Source organism: Trachemys scripta, chromosome 4 (genome assembly GCF_013100865.1).
Source record: "Trachemys scripta elegans isolate TJP31775 chromosome 4, CAS_Tse_1.0, whole genome shotgun sequence".
NCBI classification, from domain to species: Eukaryota; Metazoa; Chordata; order Testudines; family Emydidae; genus Trachemys; species Trachemys scripta.
Window position 1 is genome coordinate 138,411,818 of NC_048301.1, and position 22,819 is coordinate 138,434,636.

The 22,819-nt window shown below is 53.4% G+C and overlaps 2 protein-coding genes across 2 annotated transcripts; one reads left to right on the forward strand and one right to left on the reverse strand.

The window, feature by feature from the left end:
- Positions 1 to 761: 761 nt before the first annotated feature.
- On the reverse strand, positions 762 to 21,448 carry SARS1 (seryl-tRNA synthetase 1). The gene is made up of 11 exons (XM_034767808.1): positions 21,313 to 21,448; positions 17,390 to 17,460; positions 16,615 to 16,695; positions 14,461 to 14,619; positions 13,548 to 13,691; positions 12,778 to 12,933; positions 12,362 to 12,583; positions 11,653 to 11,782; positions 2,659 to 2,816; positions 1,864 to 1,993; positions 762 to 1,468 (listed from the first exon to the last, which is right to left on the reverse strand). Exons 1-11 carry the CDS (start codon positions 21,446 to 21,448, stop codon positions 1,311 to 1,313), a joined length of 1,545 nt encoding a protein of 514 aa, XP_034623699.1. The 3' UTR covers positions 762 to 1,310.
- LOC117876065 lies at positions 4,259 to 6,347 on the forward strand. The gene is made up of 2 exons (XM_034767809.1): positions 4,259 to 5,178; positions 5,221 to 6,347. The coding sequence occupies exons 1-2, from the start codon at positions 4,753 to 4,755 to the stop codon at positions 6,031 to 6,033; spliced, it is 1,239 nt and encodes a 412-aa protein (XP_034623700.1). The 5' UTR covers positions 4,259 to 4,752; the 3' UTR covers positions 6,034 to 6,347.
- Positions 21,449 to 22,819: the final 1,371 nt, after the last annotated feature.

Sequence of the window (22,819 nt, forward strand, 5' to 3'; positions counted from 1 at the left end):
AGATACATTATCTCAGCAGCACTGCCTAGATCCAGCCAGCCAGCTCTATCATCCTTTGCTTCCACAGCCCTTCATCCCAACCACTCTACAAACACACATCACTGGCTGCAGCCAATCAGCACAATCAGGACAAAAAGGAAGTCAGGTCAGTTAAGGTGGCAACGCCCCACACTCCCAGGAACTGCTAAGCCCAGGCAAAGCAGAGAGGAGCCCAGTGTTGAAGGTCGCATCGTACAGAATCAAACCGTCCCCACTTCAAAGCAGAGAATCCTCACGAGGCACTTTCACCCCACAGCCGCCGATCTACCAGAGCTCTGCAACGAGGTCTGGCCTAGCTCAGAGCATGAGCAGGAAATGTCTCCAGGCAACGAGTCCTGCACTTGCTTCTCCTCTAGCTGAAGAGGCTCCCCCCACCCCGCTGTGACTCCTTCCTCAGAGGCCGAGGAGGTGGTGCAGAGGGTCGGCTCCTTGGCATTTGGTATCTGACATGGTCTGGAGGATGCCCCAACCTGCATTTCCAGCTCTCATCCACCAGGGAGAGTACCACAGCCAGAGAAGCTGTGCCCCTGGCCTGCTGGGTGGCCTGAGGCGGGGACTTGCTCTCCTGTTGAGCAGCAGGTGCCCAGGGACTCAGCAGCCTTCCTGGTGGGCTAGTACCGCTAAGGAGAGTGAGCATCTGCAGGCCATCGGCTCACTCGCCCACAGAGGAACCTGAGCGGACTGGTCTAAGCTACGGGGACAAAGCAGCAGGAGCCCAAAGAGCCAGTGGTGAGGAGCCCTGGACAGCTGTCTCCCCACATTGCTTTATTGTATTGCATTGATTCAGAGACAATCCTACATCCATGCAAAGAGACTATGGCTACAGTAAAGTCACATACGTAACAAGAGCCCAGCTTGGTTTTTCCCTTCTCATCTCCTTACCCTTGGGATTCAGGTGGGGGGTGTCGAGAGCATGAACAGGACATCAGCACTTTGCCCTGCCCAGGTTCCCAGCTAGGAACCCCCAGGGAAACTCTTTCCACAGGTTACCGAACATAATTGGAGGGACATGGCTGCTTGAGAGAATACCAGGTGGCACTGCGAGTGCTTTCCACCGTCCAGGTGCTGGAGCCTCAGCACCCCATGAGGCAGGGGAGTTAAGTGCCATCCCGTGCTCCAGCGGGGGACACGAAGCAGAGGGGAGTGATTTGCCCCAGGTCACGCAGGCAGCTGGTGACCAAGCTGAGACTGGAACCCAGGAGCTTGACTCCCAGCCCTGGGCTCCACACACCAGACTGCACTGCCTCAGGGAGATGACAGGGGAGCTGGGTTTAGGCGTCGTTTACGCCCATGTTCTGCATTCGCCCTTCCAGGACACTATCGCCACCGACTGGTTTCTTTTTGCTTCCTTCGTGCTGCTTCTTCTGTTTCTTGAAAGGTTCCTGGTCAATGGGAGCAGGTTTCACAAAGGGGATCATTTCCTTCAGCCCTGCCGAGAGACACAGGCAGTTACCCATGGTGAGAGCAAGCTAGGAACTTTGCTCTCCAGCTCTCCTGGCCTGAGAACCATTCCCCTTTACATCACCAAGGAAAGCCCTGCCCAGAAGCCCTCATTCCTCCAGTCCCCACAGCCACAACCTGAGAACTTGCAGAAGAGTCACATGGGAAACAGTGGGGCCAAGGGGAGAAATCCAGGAGAGATATTAGCGCTGGGAAGGAATGAGCAGACTGGACTTGCTCCAGGCCAGCGTCCCCCCTCGCCCTGCCTCTCCGGTGCTAGAACCTCTCTCCTACGCTACCAGGCGGGGGAGGAGACAGCAGATAGGGAGAGGTGGGTCAAAGCATAAAGCAGGGGTGCCACGTGAAGGGGTTTCCGAGTTGTACCTGGCGGCATGAAACCCTTCAGTTTCTCTGGCACGACGATGCCGTCCTGTGTCTGGTAGTTCTCCAGGATGGCACAGATCGTGCGGGTCGTGGCACACATGGTAGCATTTAGCATATGGACAAACTCCACCTGCAAGGACAAACCAGTGACCCCAGGAACAGGGCTCGTGAGGAGCCCTCGCCAAGGCCCGCAGGGTGCACCCCACAGACACACCAGCAGGCTAAGGAGCTGCTTCCCCTCCCCCAGAGGGGAGACCGATGCATCATTGACCAGGGAGCCCAATGGGAGGCACCACAGCAGCATTTCCAAATCAAGATTTCAGTTTGGGGCCAAAGTATTTACATATCTGAATTTTTGTCCCAACCCACTCAGAGTTATCCCTGGAAAATTTAGGTGAAAACTGAAGAGGGGGTAGGGGGAGGAGGTTCCCATCAAAATTTTCTGCAGAAGACACCTCACCACCCCCAAATTTTCTGACCAGCTCTAACCGGGACCCAGCAGAGAGGATGGAGTGGCTGATGCTCAGGGCTGCTCAGCAAGGATCTCGCCCTTTGGAAGGAGGGATGTGCTCTCCCAGGATGGAACACTGCGCTGGCAAGGAATACAGCTCTTCACTGTGAGGGGGAGAGCGAGGAACGCTGGAGCAAAGATCCCAGTGGGGAGAGCAGCTAGCCAGGCAGACACTGAGCATGCAGCAGCAGCAGAAGCCTTGGAGGTAACTGCTCCGAGATGGGTATTCAGCTGCCCCAGGATCCACACAGAGAGTAAAAGGGAGGTACTGAAATGACACCTACTTTGTCCATCATTTTCTTGGTCTGCCCATAGCGGATCCGCAGGCGACGGGCCTGGTAGTCTGTGCAGTTGGAGCAGGAGACCAGCTCCCGGAAGGCGCTCGACCCTGGGAACCAAGCCTCGAGGTCCAGCTTCTTACTGGCAGCGTGGTTCAGGGAGCCTGCGAGAGCGGGAGGCAGGTACTTGGGCTGGCTGGCAAGGCAGCAGCTGGATGGTAGCAGGGAGAATGCACCGAATGCTGCCTGCAACCCAGCAGTGGCTTTGCAGGGACAGAGGGCAAAGCCTGCCCTGCTAAGTTACCTGCCCAACTGCTGCGCTCTGGTTTCACCACAAACGATTATGGGGCCTAGTGACCCGGGTGACAGGCACCTTAGAAACCCCCGAGACACAGCGCCATAGCGAAGACTAGTACTTAGGGTTCTGCAGGACTCTAGGTAATGGGGATTCTCCTGGAAGAGGAGGATCTAGGGCTGATTCTCTTCCAGCCCCCTTTCTGCCACTGCTCCGGGGTGGGGCTTGGAGCGTCAGTTCCTGCTGGATGACCCTCTGGCCCATCTCGCACTCAGAGTGGCTCCTGGGCTAGGCTTCCCTGTTCTCCCCTTCCTATGCCAGCTCCTCAGGGGAGAAGGAGCCTGGCCAGTGAGCAGGGACCGGACAGGTGATCAGACCTACCCGACACGAATGCCATTCCCGCCCAGCCCCACTCCGGCTGTACTTTATCAGTTCCCCTTCCCACTCCCCAGTGCAGTGCAGCAGCTCCGGGGCACAGGGCCCGTGTAGAGAACCTGTAGTACCTTCCCCTCTCAGTCCCTTGTTTTAAAGAGGGATGGAGGCTGAATAAGTGAACTGTGAGAAAGAGCCTCAGCACACCAACCGCTGCACAGCAGCCTCCAAGATCTGCCGGGTGACGTCTGCTCCAAACTGCCACCTGTCAAGGGGACCCGCCTCATTAGCCACCTGCGATTGCTAACAACAAAGGCAACGTCAAGCCAACTTGCCAAGCCTTACAAGAGACAGGAGCGTCGTGCTCGGCTCTCGCCCAGCTCTTCCAGCTCATACAGGGTTACAAGGCATTCGGCCTGGGCGGGCCTTCTGAGAAACCAGGGGCACCGCCATATTGAGGCTCAGCCAGACGACAGAGGCCAGGTCTACACTGCACAGCCATGTCAGGAGGGGGGTGAGAGAACCGTACTACCAGCCAACAAAGCTACACTGGCAAACCCCCACAAGAGGGCTTCTGCTGACCTCCTCGGGGAAGGTGGTATCACTCTGCCAACAGAAAAACTCCCATGACCTGGCTTGTCCATATTGATGCTAGGGGGGTTTGCCAACACAGAGCTGTGAGGGAGCAGGGCGGATTTGACCTGGGAATGTAGCCTGGGAGTTACATTGAGCTACCCGAGCTGTAACCTGAGCCACGAAGGGGGGTGGGAGAAGTGACACCTTCTGCCCGGGAGACGGAACAAAGGAGAGGAGGAACAGAGGCGAGGGGGGAGAGAGCTGCTAGAGGGATTTGGGAATTTTTCAGTTTGGGCAGGGAGGTGCAACGCAGGGAACCCCAAGCTAGGGTCTAAGCTCCCTGCACTCCCCAAGAGGACTTGATTGAGGGGTCCTGGTTGTATCTACAAGCTCTGCTGTAGACTGTGTTCCTGTTATCCAATAAACCTTCCACTTTACTGGCTGGCTGAGAGTCATGGTGAATCGCAGGAAGCTGGGGGTACAGGGACCTGAGTCCCCGACACTCCGCGACAACTGGTGGTAGCGGTGAGATCTACTGCACCCCGTGGACGGCGCTTCCTGCAGTAAGTGACTGGGGAGCAGTAAAACGAAGGGGGATCGACGGGGACCAGGTGGGCTGAAGAGTCAGAGAGAGATGGTTCAGGGGGCGATTAACCCCTGGGAGTGTGTGACCAGTGAGAAGGACTTTTGCAGTAACAGGGTCCCCCGGGGGATCGCAGTGAACGGTCCCGGGGTGGAGGAGTCTGCAGCTCGACCCTGGCAGAGAGGTGGTGACCTGAAGAAGGGCTGGCACACTAGGGGTCCCCCTGGAACGGTGGAAAGCGGAGAGCACAGGCCAGCGAGTGGCCAGCAGGAGGATGTATGCTAAACGCCTTAAGAGCGACCTGGTGGAGCTGTGCAGGCAGAGGGGGCTGCGCATTGGGAGGTCCACCAAAGAACAGCTAATTGCCCAGCTCGAGGAGAGGGATCGCTTAGATGAACCAAGCCCCGTCCCTGAGAGAAGCTGCTCGGCGGATGCAGTGTGGGCTCCGGGGCCTGACATGGCTGGGAGGGTTCACACTGCTGCCGAGGACATCCCGAGACTCTGCCTACCTATACCTAGGGGAGGGGTTGGGGGAAGTCCAGCGAATACCGAGGGCACCCTGATCCCGGCGGCCAGCAGGGGATCGTCCCGGCAGAGCTCCCCATCCCGGGAGCGGATGCGACTGGAATATGACAGGGAGCGGAGACTGAAAGAGTTCGAGTTAAGGCAGCAAGAACTGAAGCATGAGCAGGAAGAGAAGGAGAAACAACGTCAGCATGAGCGAGACCAACGTCAGCATGAGGAGAATCAACGTCAGCATGAGCTGGAACTGGTCAGGCTGAGGAGCAGTGGGGCCCCGGCTGCGGTGAGCGAGGGGGGACCCAAGACTGCAAAGAGCTTTGATAAGTGCTTCCTGGCCCAGCGTAAGGAGGGGGAGGACATAGATACCTTCCTGATGGCCTTTGAGAATACCTGCAAGCTGCTCCAGGTTGACCCTGCAGACAGGCTCCAGTTTCTCATCCCCTCACTGGACTCCACAGCCAGGGAGGTGTACAGCCAACTGAAAAGGGCGGAGACGGGGGACTACGAAATGTTCAAAAAGGCCCTGCTCCGCGAGTTTGGGCTGACCCCTGAGATGTACTGGAAAAGGTTCCGGAGTCAGCGTAAAACCCATGAGGTCACATACCTACAACTAGCCAACCGGGCGCAGGGGTATGCCCGCAAGTGGACAGCTGGGGCCCAAACTAAAGAGGACCTGCTTGACCTATTCGTACTGGAGCACGTGTATGAGCAGTGCCCATCTGACCTGAGGCGATGGTTGATGGACCAAAAGCCAGAGAACCCGCAGCATGCAGGCCAGCTGGCCGACGAGTTTGTGAACAGTCGGGCCGGGGATAACCGGGAGGAGTCCCAAAGGAACAGGCCCGCCACAACGCAGAGAGAGAGTCACCATGGGACCTCCCAGCAAGGAACTATGGAGAACCCCCACCAAAGGGGAACATCCAGCGTCAGGTCCATCCGACCCACTCAAGGGGACCCACGGGACATGGACTGTTATCACTGTGGTCAAGAGGCCACATACAGGCCCAGTGCCCCAGGCTCAGGGACAGACTGAGCAGACCGAACCCACAGAGGGTTGACTGGGTAGAGACCCAGCCGGGCGAGAGGCAGCATTCCCAGGGAAGGGGGGCTCGCAGAGTACCACCTGCTAAGGAAGGAGGAGAGCTCCAGGCCAGCTCCTCTGGGGGGCTGGATGCTCCAAACTCAGGGTTTTCGGTTTACAGGGTGGGCGCGGGGCTGCCCCTCCGGAGAGAGTGCCTTGTTCCCCTGGAGGTGGATGGGAGGAAGGTCAATGGATACTGGGATACGGGCGCAGAGGTAACGCTGGCCCGGCCCGAGGTGGTGGCCCCAGATTGGGTGGTGCCCGACACCTACCTGACCCTGACGGGGGTGGGTGGGACCCCATTCAAGGTGCCTGTGGCGAGGGTACACCTGAAGTGGGGGGCCAAGGAGGGCCCCAAGGATGTGGGGGTGCACCACCATTTGCCCACTGAGGTGTTGATGGAGGGGGACCGGGAGGTCTGGCCAAGCGACCCTCCGGGTGCCCTGGTCATGACCTGTAGTCAGAGCCGGCGAGGGGCACTGCACCCTGACCTTGGGAAGGGTACCTTGCCTGAGGCGCAGGACCCTAACCTGGTGGGGAGGGACCGCCCAGGGACACAGCTCAGGGGGGCTGCGGCCTCAGACCCAGCCAGCGAGAGAGAGCAGGTGCGCCCAGCCCTGTCCCAGCTGCTGAGTTCCAGGCCGACTTGCAGAAAGATCCCTCCTTGCAGAAGATAAGGGACCTGGCGGACCTCAGGGCGGTACAGACCATGGGGAGAGGCTGCCAGGAGAGGTTCCTGTGGGAGAAGGGGTTCCTGTACCGAGAATGGGCTTCCCCAGGGGAAGCGGAGTTGTGGGGGGATCAGGAGGCAGCTGGTGGTTCCCCAGAAGTTTCGCCACAAGCTACTGTACCTGGCCCATGACATCCCTCTCGCAGGGCACCAGGGAATCCGGCGCACCAGGCAGAGGCTGCTACAGAACTTTTACTGGCCTGGGGTCTTTACCAACGTCCGACAGTACTGCCGATCCTGTGACCCCTGTCAGAGGGTGGGGAAGGCCCGGGACAAGAGGAAAGCAGCGTTGTGGCCTTTGCCCATCATAGAGGAGCCTTTCCAGAAGGTGGCTATGGACATAGTGGGACCTCTCAGCAAGATGACCCAGTCAGGGAAGAAATACATTCTGGTGGTGGTAGATTTCGCCACTCGCTACCCCGAGGCAGTGCCCTTATCGTCCATCAAAGCGGACACTGTGGCAGATGCGCTGCTCACCATTTTCAGCCGAGTGGGGTTTCCCTAGGAAGTCTTAACTGTCCAAGGGTCCAACTTCATGTCGGCCCTACTCCAGTGCTTGTGGGAGAATTGCGGGGTCTGGCACAACTGGGCCTCAGCGTATCACCCCCAATCCAATGGGCTGGTGGAGAGGTTCAACGGGACACTAAAGATGATGCTAAAAACCATTTATGAACCAGCACCCACAGGACTGGGACAAGTACTTACCTCGCCTGCTGTTCGCGTACAGGGAGGTACCCCAGGAGTCTACCGGGTTTTCGCCTTTCGAACTGTTATATGGAAGGCGGGTAAGGGGGCCCCTGGACCTGATGAGAGACGAATGGGAGGGGAAGGCCCCTCCTGATGGAGAGTCGGTGGTGGAGTATGTCCTGACCTTCCGGGAGCTCATGGGCCTGGCCAAGGAAAATCTGGCCCGAGCCCAGAGGAAGCAGAAGGTCTGGTATGACAGCACGGCGCGGGCCCGCGCCTTTGCCACCAGGGATCAGGTGATGGTCCTCATCCTCATGAGGAAGAACAAACTCCAGGCCGCATGGGAAGGGCCCTTCAAGGTTGTCAAGCAACTAAATGAGGTAAACTATGTGGTGGAGCTGTCGAACCGGGCGCACCACCGCCGGGTGTACCATGTAAATATGATGAAGCCATATTATGACAGGGGGAATGTGGTGTTGGCCGTGTGTGGGCACTGGGAGGAGCAGGGAGATGACCCTTTAGTAGATCTATTCCCTGGGACAAGAGCTGATTCCCCCCTGGAAACAATTCCCCTCTCTGACCAGCTAACCCCTACCCAGCAAGCTGAGATTGGAGGGGTGCTGCATCTGTACTGACAGCTGTTTTCCAACCAGCCTGGACACACTAATCTGACTGTCCACCAGGTGCAGACAGGATCGCACCCGCCTATAAAATGCTCCCCCTTCCGAGTCACAGGGAAAACTGCTCAGGACCTGGAAAGAGAGGTCAATGACAGGCTGGGTCACCCCCAAAGCCAGCAATCTTCCAGTCCTTGGGCCTCACCGGTGGTGCTGGTCCCCAAAAAGGACGGGTCAATCCGGTTCTGTGTGGACTATTGGAAGCTCAATGCCATCACTGTAGCCGATGCCTATCCCATGCCCAGGCCTGACGAGCTCCTAGACAAGCTGGTAGGCGCTCGGTACCTAACCACCATGGATCTTACTAAGGGCTATTGGCAAGTGCTGCTGGATGCAGATGCCAGGCTGAAATCGGCCTTTATCACCCCTCTGGGACTCTATGAGTTCCTGACCCTGCCTTTCAGCCTCACGGGTGCGCCAGCCACCTTCCAGTGCCTGGTGGATCAGCTACTGAGGGGGATGGAGAGTTTTGCTGTGGCATATATTGACGACATCTGCGTCTTTAGCCAGACCTGGGAGGACCATGTGTCCAGGTTAGACAAGTGCTGGACCGACTCGAGGAGGCTGGGCTGACCGTAAAAGCTGAGAAGTGCAAGGTGGGGATGGCTGAAGTATCCTACCTAGGTCACTGGGTGGGGAGCGGCTGCCTAAAGCCAGAACCAGCCAAAGTGGAGGCGATCAGAGACTGGCCTGCCCCCCAAACCAAAAAGCAGCCAGGCCTTTATTGGGATGGCGGGATACTATCGAAGGTTCATGCCCCACTTTAGCGCCATAGCCGCCCCCCCCCCCATCACTGAGTTGTGCAAGAAAGGGAAGCCAGACAATGTGGTCTGGACCGAGGAGTGCCAGGAAGCGCTCCGGGCACTGAAGGAGGCTCTGGTCAGTGGCCCAGTTCTGGCAAACCCAGACTTTGACAAGCCCTTTTTGGTGTTCACCGACGCCTCAGACACGGGACTGGGGGCGGTGTTAATGCAGGAGGATGAAAAGGGGGAGACACACCCGATCGTGTACCTGAGCAAGAAGTTGCTACCCCGGGAGCTGAACTACGCGGCCATCGAGAAGGAATGCCTGGCCATGGTATGGGCCCTCAAGAAACTAGAGCCATCTCTCTTTGGGCGACACTTCACCGTGCACACCGACCACTCTCCCCTGACCTGGCTGCACCAGATGAAAGGAGCCAACACCAAGCTCCTGAGGTGGAGCCTGCTCCTGCAGGATTATGACATGGACGTGGTCCATGTGAAGGGAAGTGACAACTTGATAGCGGATGCGTTGTCCTGGAGAGGGGGCCCTGAACTTCCCCAGGTCACTGGTCAGAGTGACCCCGCTCAGTTCAGTCTCGAAGGGGGGAGAGATGTGACGGAGCAGGGAGCAAGGCAGATTTGACCTGCGAATGTAGCCTGGGATTACACTGAACTACCTGAGCTGTAACCTGAGCCAGGAAAGGGGGTGGGAGAAGTGACACCTTCTGCCCGGGAGACGGAACAAAGGAGAGGAGGAGCAAGGGGAGGGGGGAGAGAGCTGCTGGAGGGATTTGGGAATTTTTCAGTTTGGGCTGGGAGGTGCAATGCAGGGAACCCCAAGCTGGGGTCTAAGCTCCCTGCACTCCCCAAGAGGACTTGACTGAGGGTTCCTGGTTGTATCTACAAGCTCTGCTGTAGACTGTGTTCCTGTTATCCAATAAACCTTCTGCTTTACTGGCTGGCTGAGAGTCACGGTGAATCGCAGGAAGCCGGGGGGACAGTGCCCTGAGTCCCCCACACTCCATGACAAGAGCCACCAGGCAAAACATCTGTCAGAGCTAACGGGCAGAAGGGGCCACCAAATCGTGTGACCTCCTGTACATCACAGATCCCCCAGTGTAGACACGGCCTTAGCAAGAGGAGCTTCAGGCTCAGGTTCAGATTCCCAGCTAAGGCTGGTTCAAGCCACACCCTAAGCGTTCGATGGTACGCCCACATGTCGAATGCTGCGTACAGATGTGGTCTCCTCATCTAAAAAAAGATATATTGGCACTAGTAAAGGTTCAGAAAAGGGCAACTAAAATGATTAGGGGTTTGGAACAGGTCCCATATGAGAAGAGATTAAAGAGGCTAGGACTCTTCAGCTTGGAAAAGAGGAGACTAAGGGGGGGGATATGATAGAGGTATATAAAATCACGAATGATGTGGAGAAAGTGGATAAGGAAAAGTTATGTACTTATTCCCATAATATAAGAACTAGGGGTCACCAAATGACATTAATAGACTGCAGGTTTAAAACAAATACAAAGAAGATCTTCACTCAGCGCACAGTCAACTTGTGGAACTCCTTACCTGAGGAGGTTGTGAAGACTAGGACTATAACAGCGTTTAAAAGAGAACTGGATAAATTCATGGTGGTTAAGTCCATTAATGGCTATTAGCCAAGATGGGTAAGGAATGGTGTCCCTAGCCTCTGTTTGTCAGAGGGTGGAGATGGATGGCAGGAGAGAGATCACTTGATCATTCCCTGTTGGTCCACTCCCTCTGGGGCACCTGGCATTGGCCACTGTCGGTAGACAGGATACTGGGCTAGATGGACCTTTGGTCTGACCCGGTACGGCCGTTCTTATGATCTCTCCCCTCCCTGCTGTCACTCAGCTTGCCTCTACACCAGCCAGAAGGGGCTGTGGGAGCACGCGGCATGAACCTGTCTTCTCTGCAGCACCTCACGCCCGCTGGCGTGGGGAGGAGACAGGGACCAGAAACCAACCCCCGGCACCTGTATTCCTGAAGCATGTAGGAGCCCAGTCAGGGCCCCATTGCTGTATGTTAGCTCAGCACCAACAGGGGGAGCAAGACAGCTGGGGGTGGGGAAAGCACAAGGTAATGGTGATGGCGTAGCACGTGGAACAAACTGACAGCCTCGGCCCAGCAGTGCCTAACCAACACTCCTGCAGCTTTCAATTCCCCGCGGATGCTGCTAGCAGGTCACAGCAGTTCCTTCCCCAGAGGAAGGGACGAGCCATTTCAGACTCAATACAAGTCAATGATTAACTTTTCCCAAGTGAGCTCTCTATCCCTCCAAGATTGCTCTGACCATGGCTAGGCAGGGCACTACCTGGAGCTGGGGCACAGCCACTGCAGTGTATGTCCCTGAAGTGTTACTGCACAGCGACCACCAAGGAAATGGGTCACTTTGGGCTCCTTCCTGACCATGCCAGCCACAGTTTCCAGCAGGCTGTGGGACAACGGTGCGCAGAGGCTGAGCCCAGAGCCCATCGCGCAGGGTGCTGTACACAGTCTAACCAGAGGCACAGAGGGGCAGGGCTTGCCCAAGCTCACCCGTAGGTCGGAAGCCAAGCCAGGACCAGAGCCAGAGCTGGCTCCTCTGACACTGCCCTGCCCACTCGCCTCCTGTCTTGGCCTCTGTCCTTCAATGGCAGGCTGGTCCTGTCACATTACCCCTACAGAGAGGAGCGTGTGCACCCCGGACCAGGAGAGCCGAGTTCCGTACCTGAGACAATATTGACGACGTGGTAAGGAATGCCCAGCGACTGGTAGAACTCCTCAGCAGTCGTGATCATTTCATCAAACATCTCCCACGACTTGTTGTCATGAGGCGACGCAAAGATAAACTGCTCAATCTGGGGGCGAGGAGAGAGAAGCTACTAACAATGTGCAGAGGGTAGGACTGCATGTCTTAGTGTGCTGCTGCTCACAGGTGGGGCAAGGCCCAGGAATGGTGGATTCAGAGAACGGGAACCAGAAGACAAGGAGATGATTGCAGTAGGGAATGTTTTCTCCAATGTCCGTCTCACGGAATTCCAGTGTAACAAACCAACAGTGACGGGAAATGACAGCAGGCCTGGAAACTGCTAGCAATTTATACTGACAGACCCCTAAAGGAGCCACAAAGACCTTTGCAGTCTCACAAATCTGTAACTACTTTACTCTTTACTAGGAAGAGACCAGCAGCAGCCTATCGCACCACCCCCTAGAGGGGGCTTTCTGGAGTCACTCTTGTTCTGAGGATACTGAATTTGCAGACCCCCCTCAGATCACGCAGCGAGGGGGCTCTGCAGCTCCCCTCTGCTCCAAGGTATTAATTACTCATTTTCCCTTCAAATATCCTACACCTGGGAGGAAAGACCCCGAGCCCATTCTTATCTACTCTCATCCTGCAAATATTTCCCAGCTAACTGGCTAGCAACGCATCCCTTTACCTTTTCAAACTGGTGCACCCGGAAGATGCCTCTGGTGTCACGGCCGTGCGAGCCAACTTCCTGCCTGAAGCAGGTGGACAGCCCAGCATATCTGATGGGCAGATCCTCCGGCTTCAGCCACTCATCCCTGTGCAAAGCTGCAATTGGCTGCTCAGAGGTAGCAATCAGGTACTTCTCATCGACGGAGCTGTCCTCTGATTTCTCACTGCCCTTGCCAATGACCTGGAGATGGGGGTTGAACAGCACTCTGTCAGCGTACCAGAGCAGAACACACAACAGCCTCAGCAACGGAGACCTGGGCCCCAGGAATAGCAAGAGCCAGAGGCTATAAGGATCCTTTGCCAGGGCAAACACTAACAGAAAACTGTACTTGGCTTGCTGGCATCAGGATGCACAAGCCCTTCCTTGCAGCTTACCTTGTAAAGCTCCTCATCAAACTGACTGAGCTGAGCCACCTCCTGCATCACCTCTTTCCTCATGAAGAAGGGTGTGTAGATAGGGGTGTATCCCTTGCTGAGCAGGGTCTGCAGAGCATACTGGATCAGCGCCTGCTCAAGGAAAACCAGGGCACCCTACAAACACAAGATAAGCCTCTCAGGTCACATGAAGGACTAATGGCTCGGATTCTAGAGGTGCTGAGTGCATGCGACTCCTGTCCTGTGTACTGAGCTCCTCTGACGACCAGGCCAGAAGTGCCTAAAACAGCTCAGCTTAGAGAACGGAGCCAATAACTAGGAAAGAAAAAGGAGTCCAAACCGATGGTACCTGAGGACAAACAATGGTGAAGGGCTTATCCCATGCAAGTCTTGGTCCAAAATGTTTTATACACAGCCATGATATGGAGTGTCTCAAGCTGAAAACATGCTTAACAACAGCAGCAGACATGCAGCACTAGTCATACTACCACTAGCCCAGTCTGACACCCTTTGATTGTGGCACATGCAGCTGTCTTTAGAAAGCTAATGCAAGGCTGAACTCCACTAGTCGTGCAGAGTCTCCCTCTGCCTAGTACACGATCAGCACCGGAAAATGCCCTTGTGCCCACTGCAGGATTAGAGGGAGGTACAGCACAAATGGCAGGAAAGCAGCAGATCTCTGGTACAAAGCCAGGTGGTTTGTTCTGTGTCTGTCTGATTCCTTTTCCTGCGTCCCAAAACCAGGAAGGTTTGGGGCTCGGGGATCTCACCTTCAGGAAGTACCCTCTGCTTCCAGCTACTATGGCCCCCTTTTCTCCCTCGTAGCCATCCACCATCACCACCAAGTCCACGTGGGAGTACTTCTTCTTCACCGTGCAGTCTCCCCAGATCCTCTCCACTCGGTTATCTGCATCCTGCATGCAAGGCAAGATGAGGAAAACAAGGGCTCACTTGGAAGTCTCCTCTCATACCTGCTCCCACCAGGCCAGGCCCAGTGCGGGGTGTAGAACCCTGGGCCAGTGTGTTCTGCGGAAGCCAGGTAAGGAGTGAAGAGGGAGTGGTTAGGCCCTCATTCCTCTCCATACCTTTCCCCACAAGGGTCAGTGCTCAGGCCTCAGGCATCTCCCAGTGGAGAGCATCAATACTTGTCTGAGCGCTTGCCACAGCTGTTACTGGACTCAACCCGAGGGGCTCCCTCACCTTGGGATTGGCTCTGCAGTTTCCATAGCGACTAAATCCAGGCAACTGACAGACACAGCTCGGAACCCTAATGCTGATCCCTGCCGGCAGCACATTATGATGTCATTGGCTGCCGGCCCAGGCCAATTGTATTCCTGGAGTTAAACATTCTTGCTGGGTGAATGCAATGGGCAAGGGCAGATCCCAGTGTTTGGCTCTGCCTAAGTTTCCCATGTATGCACTAAACAATGGTGGAGAGTTCCACACTGGCTGAGCGGGTCTTTGTGTTCAGTGAGCTCCTTCACTGCAGGACACCCTGTCTTGTAATGCAGATTTCATTCACTCCCTACCTGATCTCAGCAACCCCTCGCAACAGGGAACTAGCTGACTGTGTCTGTGGTCACTTTGATGTGCTGTGCATGGCTGTTTCAAGCTGACTGTACGTTACTTCCCAAAACCTGCCAGAGACATCGTCTACATAGAGGGGATGCGTTTGGCTCCTACCTCGTCGTTGCTGATGGGCACAGAGGGGTGGAGGAGGTTTCCAATTTCTCGGAGGCTTTCAAACCGCTCCGCCTCCAGTTTCACACGCTCGGCGTCGCACTTCAGGATGGCTTCATCAATGAGAACACGGACTTTCTTAATCTGGGTTACCTGAAGACCCTGTTACACACAAATCACTGGGCATGTCACTATACAGCTTAAACAACAGGGAAAATGAGCACTATGCTCATGAAAAGGGCCAAAGAAGTTTTTTTAAGTAGCGCAAACCACTCTGATCTTTGCCTAACCAACCTGGCTTTTGCAGAGGTAAATGACGTTTCACTAATCAAACAGACTTTGCTGAATATGTCAATAAAGTATTGGATAAAGGAGAACCAGTTGACAATTTATTTAGGCTGTCAAAGGCCTTTGACAAAGTTCCTCACAAGAGGCTACTACAGAAGCTATGTCATCACGGAGTGAGAGACAAAGTACACCTCTACCCCAATAGAACGCTGTCCTCGGGAGCCAAAAAAAAAAAAAAAAAAAAATCTTACCGCATTATAGGTGAAACCGCGTTATATCGAACTTGCTTTGATCCGCTGGAGTGCGCAGCCCCGCCCCCCCGGAGCGCTGCTTTGCTGCATTATATCCAAATTCGTGTTATATTGGGTCGCGTTATATTGGGGTAGAGGTGTATTGTCATAGATCAAAATCCGGCTAAGAGGCAGGAATCAGAGTAGGAATAAACAGTTAGTTTTCACCATGGCAGACTATGAAGTTGCCTTAAAGTTTCTCATTAGGCCCACCATTACTTCATGTATTTATTAGTGATCTGGAAACGGGGGTGAGCAGTGAGGTGCAGATGACATAAGTTATTTAGGTCAGTCCAATCCAGAGAGAACTGTGAGGAACTTCGGAGGGACCTAATCAAGCTAGGGGAATGAGCAGCAAAATGGTAGATGAAGCTAAATGTTGACAAATCCCAAATACTACACTTGGGATGGAATAATTTGAACAACTCATAAACCTTACAAGGTTCTAAATTCACTAGATCAACTCAGGAAAGGGACCCGGGCATCACTGTAGCCCACTCAATGGAGACCTCTGCTCAATGTGCAGCTGCAGCCAAAAAGCAAATAAAATCTTAGGATGCAAAAGGAAAGGGATGGGAATCATATGGGAAATATCTTGATGCGATTACATAAATTGAGTGTGCCTCCTTTAGAAAACCGTGCGCCGTTCTGGCCATTGCATCTCAAAAAGGAGGATTAAAGGGGTTCAGAGAACAGCAACAAAAATTATTAGGGCAATGGTAAAACTGATCTGAAGAGAGATTGACGAGACTACGATTGTGACCTTAGGAAGGGGGGGGAAAATAAGAGGAGCCATGAGTAAGTCTATAAAATTAATGATTGGTTTAGAGAAGGGAGATCAGAAGCTTCTGTTCTCCCTGTCTCACAACACAAGAACAAAGGGACATGCAAAGAAACGGAGAAGTGGTAAATCCACAACTAATACAAGGAAATACCTTTTCATGTATGTGATTGACAATGAGTTCCATAGTTCAAAGGACGTTAAGGCCAAAATTTTAAGATTAAAAAAGGGACTGAACACATATCTCTATGGATAAGAATATCTGGCTCTAATAGTGGATACTGTTGAATATTGAATTTTGGACACAATAGTATTTCTTGTGCCTGAATGTTTCTTGTACCTGTCTCTAAAGCATCTGGTGCTGGCCACTGCTGGCAAGCGAGATACTGACTTAGCTCGACCAGAGTGCTGATCCAGTCTGACAATTCCTGTATTCACATTTTGGCTGAAAAACGGAACCTCCAGCAGCACAATGCTCCTCGTCTCCAGGCAGAGAAATTGGTTCAGTACAGACTGAGGAAAGAGAACCCCAGACTGAATCGCCAATAGCACTTTGGTGTGTTCCTCAGAGGTGTCTTATTAAAGTATTGTCTCAGCCTGACCTTACCTAGCTAACAAGATCTAACAGGTTCACAGCACAGAGTGATTTGGCTGGAGGTCGCTGACTGCAGAAGTACAGAATAGTCAGACTTCAGCCTGGAAGACGGTGAGATAAACAGGAATGAAAGAAAAGGCAGGCGGTCAATGGTCACTTTTCAGAGTGCCCACAGCCCCCTGAAAGCTGGGGGTGTAACTCACCGCTAAGATGTCGGCAGTGAGGCCATCAAGATTTTGTGCATGTTCTGGTACTGACTCATCATCACCCTTGGGCTCTTTTTTCTGCAAAGGGAAGAATCAAGAAGAACAATGAGCATGCTAAGAACATATGTTGTAAGCAGTGACAAGGGTATGCACTACAGCTGCTGCAATGTTTGGAATCAGGACTGGGAGGAGAGGACTCAGGAGAGGATCTCAAACTTCATCTTATAAAGTGATCCACAGTATGACACAAAATGAAAATCATGGCTAGACTGTGCAGGGTAGTGGATTCTTCTAACTATAGAATCATAGAATATCAGGGTTGGAAGGGACCTCAGGAGGTCATCTAGTCCAACCCCCTGCTCAAAGCAGGACCAATCCCCAGACAGATTTTTGCCCCAGATCCCTAAATGGCCCCCTCAAGGATTGAACTCACAACCCTGGGTTTAGCAGGCCAATGCTCAAACCACTGAGCTATCCCTCCCCTCCATAACTAGCTATATGCTTTGGCACTACATCTGACATGTGAACAATTTTCTCAGGTCTATTGATGCAACAACCTTAATTTGACATTGTCAAAAATTTCTATGGACACTTTTTAGGTCATTCACTAAGCAAACTTCTTCCTACTAGAGGTCATCAACTGCAGGAAGATTAGACAGATTACACTGCTTTTCAACAAGACTAGAACAAATAGCACCACATCAGCACTACCCTAGCACCATGTTACCAGGGAAGACAGCTGCTATGATTTCATAGCACTCCTCTCTCTTACCTTCATTTTCTCACCTATCGTTTTGCTGCACAGGTTCTTCAGTTTGTTCAAGTTGTCTGCACGAAATCTGCCTGGAAAGGAGGCATTAGAGGAAAAAATAAACCAGTGATCTCCATAGTGAAACTACACATTTGGTAGCAGATTCAGAAACCTGTTGAGTTGCTAAGTTGTTATTCCTGTAGGTGATGTATCGCAGACACAAACAGTTCAGATACACAACTCATTCCCTCTTTACTTCAATTAGCTTTACAGATCTTATTCAGAGAGTTGGCAAAATGGAGAGGAGAAACTTGCCCTGAGCAGGCATTCCATAACCCGGAGGGAAAGAATGGCATCACAGCGGGAATAGGATTGAAAGATATACGGCTACCCCTCTGAAACCCTCTGCCACAAACTCATTGCATGCCCTTGGGCAAGTCAGTCCCCCTGTGACACCATTTTCCCAGTTATAAAGCAAAAGCAGTACTTCACTACCTCACAGAATCACTGGGTGGCTTAATTCAGACATGCACAGTCCCACTCACCCCCTGAGTGGAAGGTAAACTGTTCACTGTATCATTAGTCGGAGTGAGGGAGGAAATTTTATGCCTGAGATGCTAAATTTTCAGGGCTTGAAAACAATCCCTTCACCCCACTGGTCAGCATAGAGCAGAAAACACATGGCGAGAGGGTGAGGCAGCTCCTTCCACCCCTTCCAGATTCCAGAAAAAATGTCAATTTTCATTTAAAACATTTCCAGTTTCTTATGGGGGCTAAGACAGGCTCCCAAATGTTACCATGTACCAGAGCCTACAGAGACAGCTCCAGGGCCTCTGCTCAGCTTTCCCAAGCAGCAGCAGAGTGAAACTGACAAGAGCCTGGTCAGGTTCACTGAAGATATTCAGACCTTTGGGAGAAACAGGAAAAACAGAAGAACTAGCTCATTTTCCTCCTCTGCTACTGTGTGGAAAAGCTGGAAGCAGCAACAGCAGATGCAGGAACCAGAATGGAGGGCTCATAAACATGAAGATCTGGTGCCAGATAGAACAGCAGAGACCTAGCCATCTTGGTGTTAGCCAGGGGCATGGGAAAAGGGGAAGGTGAACCTCCTTCCCTCACCCCACCCTTTAGCCAGGAGGTTCTGCAGCACAGGAACACCTGGAAGTGCCTACTCCCTTCCAGCCAGGGAAGTACAGAGGGAGGCTTGAAACTGATCAGAAACCTGTTAATTAGAGCAGTGGTCTCCAAACTTTTTTGATCACACACCCCATCAGTAAAAAAATTTTGAGCACGCACCCCCTGCCGTGCCGAAGCAAAAAAAAAAAAAAAAAGCCGCTCGGACTCCCACCCGAACTGCATCCGGCTGGTCTGTCTAGTACTGTAGCTAATGGGGGTCTAGTTCATACCTTGTAAATACTGGTAACACTTATGTGGGGGGAAGGGGGAGAAGAGGGAGCTTAACAGATGTGTGATGTGCTTTGAGATCATTCAACCAGGAAGCTCAGATTTATATTGGTGGAGATTATATATATATATATATATATATATATACACACACACACACACACCACTAAAAAAAAAATGGATTAAAAGTGGTGTCACTGAATGATATTCTTCCAAGGTGCTCTGAATGCTAGGAACATCAGCAGAGAAACCAAAAAGCAAATTCTTCCAGCCCTTCTCTCCCAAATATAAAGTTGCATTCCCAGAGATCTGACAGTGCAAACGGATCGAATAGTGACTACTTTTGATCTGTGGCATGAATGAATCAGTTTCTACGCTAATTGCAGCTGGATTGCATCAGACGCATGAATCACCAATCCCCAAGCAGCATCCTGCCAAATAGTGCTCCCCTGCTTTAAATGCCAATGCACATTCACAGCACAGCTACTGAATGCAGAAAGGCTTCTCTTGCATCAAAGTGCTCACTCCCAAAAGCAGAGGACAGCCACTGCGACACTGCCTTCAGCCCAGAGCTTCACTACAGCAACCTCCTGCCTCACTGTCTGCATTTAAGCAGCGCTGCCCAGATACGCAAGACATTAATACAGTGCATGCTGACAGCAAACAGTGCTGTCTGACAATGTGCATTAACCCAGCCCTCTTTCCATAACAAGGAAAGAGGTTCTTCCACATGAAGGCAACTACATTAAAAGAACAGGAGTACTTGTGGCACCGTAGAGACTAACATTAAAAGTGGGGTTAAAGACACTTTATTTAGCCAATGGCTTCACATTCTAATAATTACTATTGCTCAAAAAACCTCAACAACATAAGCTTCTGTATCCTAAAAATAGTGGCCTCTTTTGCAGATTCACAGAGTGATCTGTCTCCCATTACAACTGCATAAATTCATTAGCTACCATATTTACTCAACAAATAGGTGATCTTTAAATGGATCAATAAGTAACCCACAAAACATGAGGTTTCAGATTAGAAAGATCCCCTTGGCTAGTCTCAGTCCATGTGAGATTTTCCTAAATCAGGGGCTGATTTACTTCTTCTCTCTGGTCACAGCTGCAGGACCAGAGCTGGGAAAAGCTTACTGGTCCTGAGAACACCTGTACTGGTCTGGCAAAGCATTTCCAGGACTGGTGAACCCATGACATATCAGACCCTAAAACAGGGGTTCTCAATCTTTTTCTTTCTGAGGCCCCCCAAACATGCTATAAAAACTCCACAGCCCAGCTGTGCCACAATGTTTTTTCTGCATATGAAAACCAGGGCTGGTGTTAGGAGGTAGCAAGGGGAACTTCCCAGGGCCCCACACCATAGGGGGCACTGTGAAGCTAAATTGTTCAGGCTTTGGTGTCAGTCCTGGGTGGTGGGGCTTGGGGCCGCGGGCTGCAGTACTGCATGGCTGGACTTCGGCTTTCCGCCCTAGGCCCTAGTGAGTCTAATGCCAGCTATGCTTGGTGGCTCCCCTGAAACTGCTTGCGGCACCACCGGGGGCCCAGGACCCCTGGTTGAGAACCACTGTCCTAAAAGTCACGTAATTCTTACTATTCTTCCCACCCCAAACTTCACTTATGACATAGCCACCAGTAATCTCAGGAACTGCTGAAGTCAGAAGTCAATGCTTTAGGCAGTCAAAAGATGGGTTCCAATCTGTCAGATATTTCTAATTACTTATTACTACAGGACTCGGGGCTATAGCGCTGGTTTGATTGGCTGCAGAAATCATGTGGAATGGAAGCAGGGCAAAACAGAACAAAATTGTCATTGTGCAGGCCGGATTCCAAGGTCAGGTAACCAGCCAGAGACCTGAGCGCATGATACACACCCTTACGAAATCAGTGGGTTCCTACCAAAGGCAGCAACAATGAAAGGCCGAGATTACAGAGGGTCCAAGCACAGCAGCTCCACTGACTTCAATCTGCACAGCTCTGCTGGCTCAGGGGACGCTGTGTCCAGCCCAGCCCCAAAGGACTCAGTTGCTGGGGGCATCACTGCCTGCTCACCCTTAGGACAAAGGGACCCAGAACAGCCCTGCCTCGCTATGGGCACAATCCTGCACTGACAGCTGCTGTCACCCTCACAGCCTACAAAAGTGGAGGGGGGGCTGAACGGGGCTATGGAGATGCAAGAGCTGGCCCACACCCAGAGGTCAACAGCAGGTGGCCCACGCCCAGGGACCCCCTTCTCCCCCACTGCAAGGGGAACCACACCCAGAGCCCAGGGACCCCTCCCCCCAGTGCAAGGGGGGCCGCNGGGAACCACACCCAGAGCCCAGGGACCCCTCCCCCCAGTGCAAGGGGGGCCGCACCCAGAGCCCAGGGACCCCTCCCCCCAGTGCAAGGGGAACCACACCCAGAGCCCAGGGACCCCTCCCCACCAAATGCAAGGGTATCCCACTGGCTCCAGGGGAAGCACCCGTTCGCGCATGCGCATCGCCCTGCAGCGGACCCCATCTGGCAGGGACCCGCTCCCCGGCCGCCACCTACATCGCCGCCAGGCCCCGTCCGCCTCCACCAGCGCGTCCACCAGCGCCGGGTCCTTGAAGCGCTTGATCTGCGTGTCCCGCACGCGGCCGGGATCCCCGCCTTTGTCAGCGCGGAACAGGTCCAGGTCTAGCACCATCGTGCCGGCGGCAGCGAGCAGGCTGAGGGGAACGACACGTCGGCACTGCGCAGGCGCGGCAATGAGGAAACGGGTGACAGCGGAACGCGCAGATCCCGCCGGAAACGGGATGCAGGGCGCATGCGTAGGAGCATCTAACTGGCAGTACAACTGCTCAGTACGCGTGCGCAGCTTTCCGGTGGAGGGTGCTAGAGCGCACCCTGCCGGCTCGCTGTAGGCTCGCAGGGTCGTCCAGCTGTAGCGTGTCCGCAGGCAGCCCCGGCCCGCCCCGCCGGCCTTGTCCCGCCCCGGGAGCGGCCGTGGGCAGCACGTGGGGGCGGAGGTGCTAGAGTAATTTGTACAGTGGGGGGTGCTGAGAGCCATTGGACCAAACTGCAAACCCAGGATGTGACGGAATCCACTTCAAGCCGGCGGTGCAGCAGCCCGCCCCCCCCCCAACACCCCTAGTTCCAGCACCTCTGCACGGGGTCCGCAATCGAGCACAGTGAGCCCAGCGTGATGGGCTGGAGCTTGGTGACTCCAGGGGTAAAACTCTCCTGGGCACGTGACCTCAACCAACTTTCTACTTGCATTAAACTGATCACCCTTGTCCCGCCTCCTGCCCCACCCCTTCTCTGAGGTCCAGACCTCCACCCATTCTGTCCCCGCTCCCTCACTAGCTGAGCTCATTTTCACTGGGCTGGCTTACGGGGTGTGGGCTCTGGGGTGGGGCCAGAAATGAGGAATTCAGGGTGTAGGAGGGGGTTCCCTGCTGAGGCAGTAGGTTGGGATGTGGGAGGGTACAGACTATGAATACAAGAAACTAGAGGAGCAGAGTCCCTTGATAGCAGCAATGCAGCACTTCTTGCCCATTCTGAAAGATCGTTTCATTTAGCTTCTGACTGATCCGTCTATCCTCAACCAGAAACATCTTCAAAATCTTCTGTGCTCTTCTTTAGTATATGTTACCTCTGGAGCTGATAAATCAGCAAAAACCGACGGAATGGATAGAAATTCTAAAAATGGTTGTGGACAGAGATGGACCTGCTGAAACTCTTCAAGTTGATGAAGAAGATATATGGACAATCCAGGAAGTTTTTGGAGAGTGTTGGGGACAACTTCTTGGTGCAAGTGCTGCAGCTGGAGGAACCAACTAGGGGCCGTGCTCCTCTTGACTAGCTGCTCACGAACAGGGAATAATTGGTAGGGGAAGTAGAAGTGGGTGGCAACCTGGGCAGCAGTGACCATGAGATGATTGAGTTCAGGATCCTGACAAAAGGTAGAAAGGAGAGCAGCAGAATACAGACCCTGGATTTCAGAAAAGCAGACTTTGATTCCCTTAGGCAACTAATGGGCAGGATCCCCTGGGAGGCTAATATGAGGGGGAAAGGA

Excerpts from the sequence above, each read along its gene's own strand:
- LOC117876065 (XM_034767809.1), top strand. The coding sequence starts at position 4,753 with ATGTATGCTAAACGCCTTAAGAGCGACCTGGTGGAGCTGTGCAGGCAG. Across the intron at positions 5,179-5,220 it reads AGCATGAGCAGGAAGAGAAG|GAGAATCAACGTCAGCATGA; the intron begins GAGAAACAACGT and ends CGTCAGCATGAG.
- SARS1 (XM_034767808.1), bottom strand. The coding sequence starts at position 21,448 with ATGGTGCTAGACCTGGACCTGTTCCGCGCTGACAAAGGCGGGGATCCC. Across the intron at positions 13,692-14,460 it reads TGCCCATCAGCAACGACGAG|GATGCAGATAACCGAGTGGA; the intron begins GTAGGAGCCAAA and ends CCTTGCATGCAG. Across the intron at positions 1,994-2,658 it reads CCAAGAAAATGATGGACAAA|GTGGAGTTTGTCCATATGCT; the intron begins GTAGGTGTCATT and ends TTGTCCTTGCAG.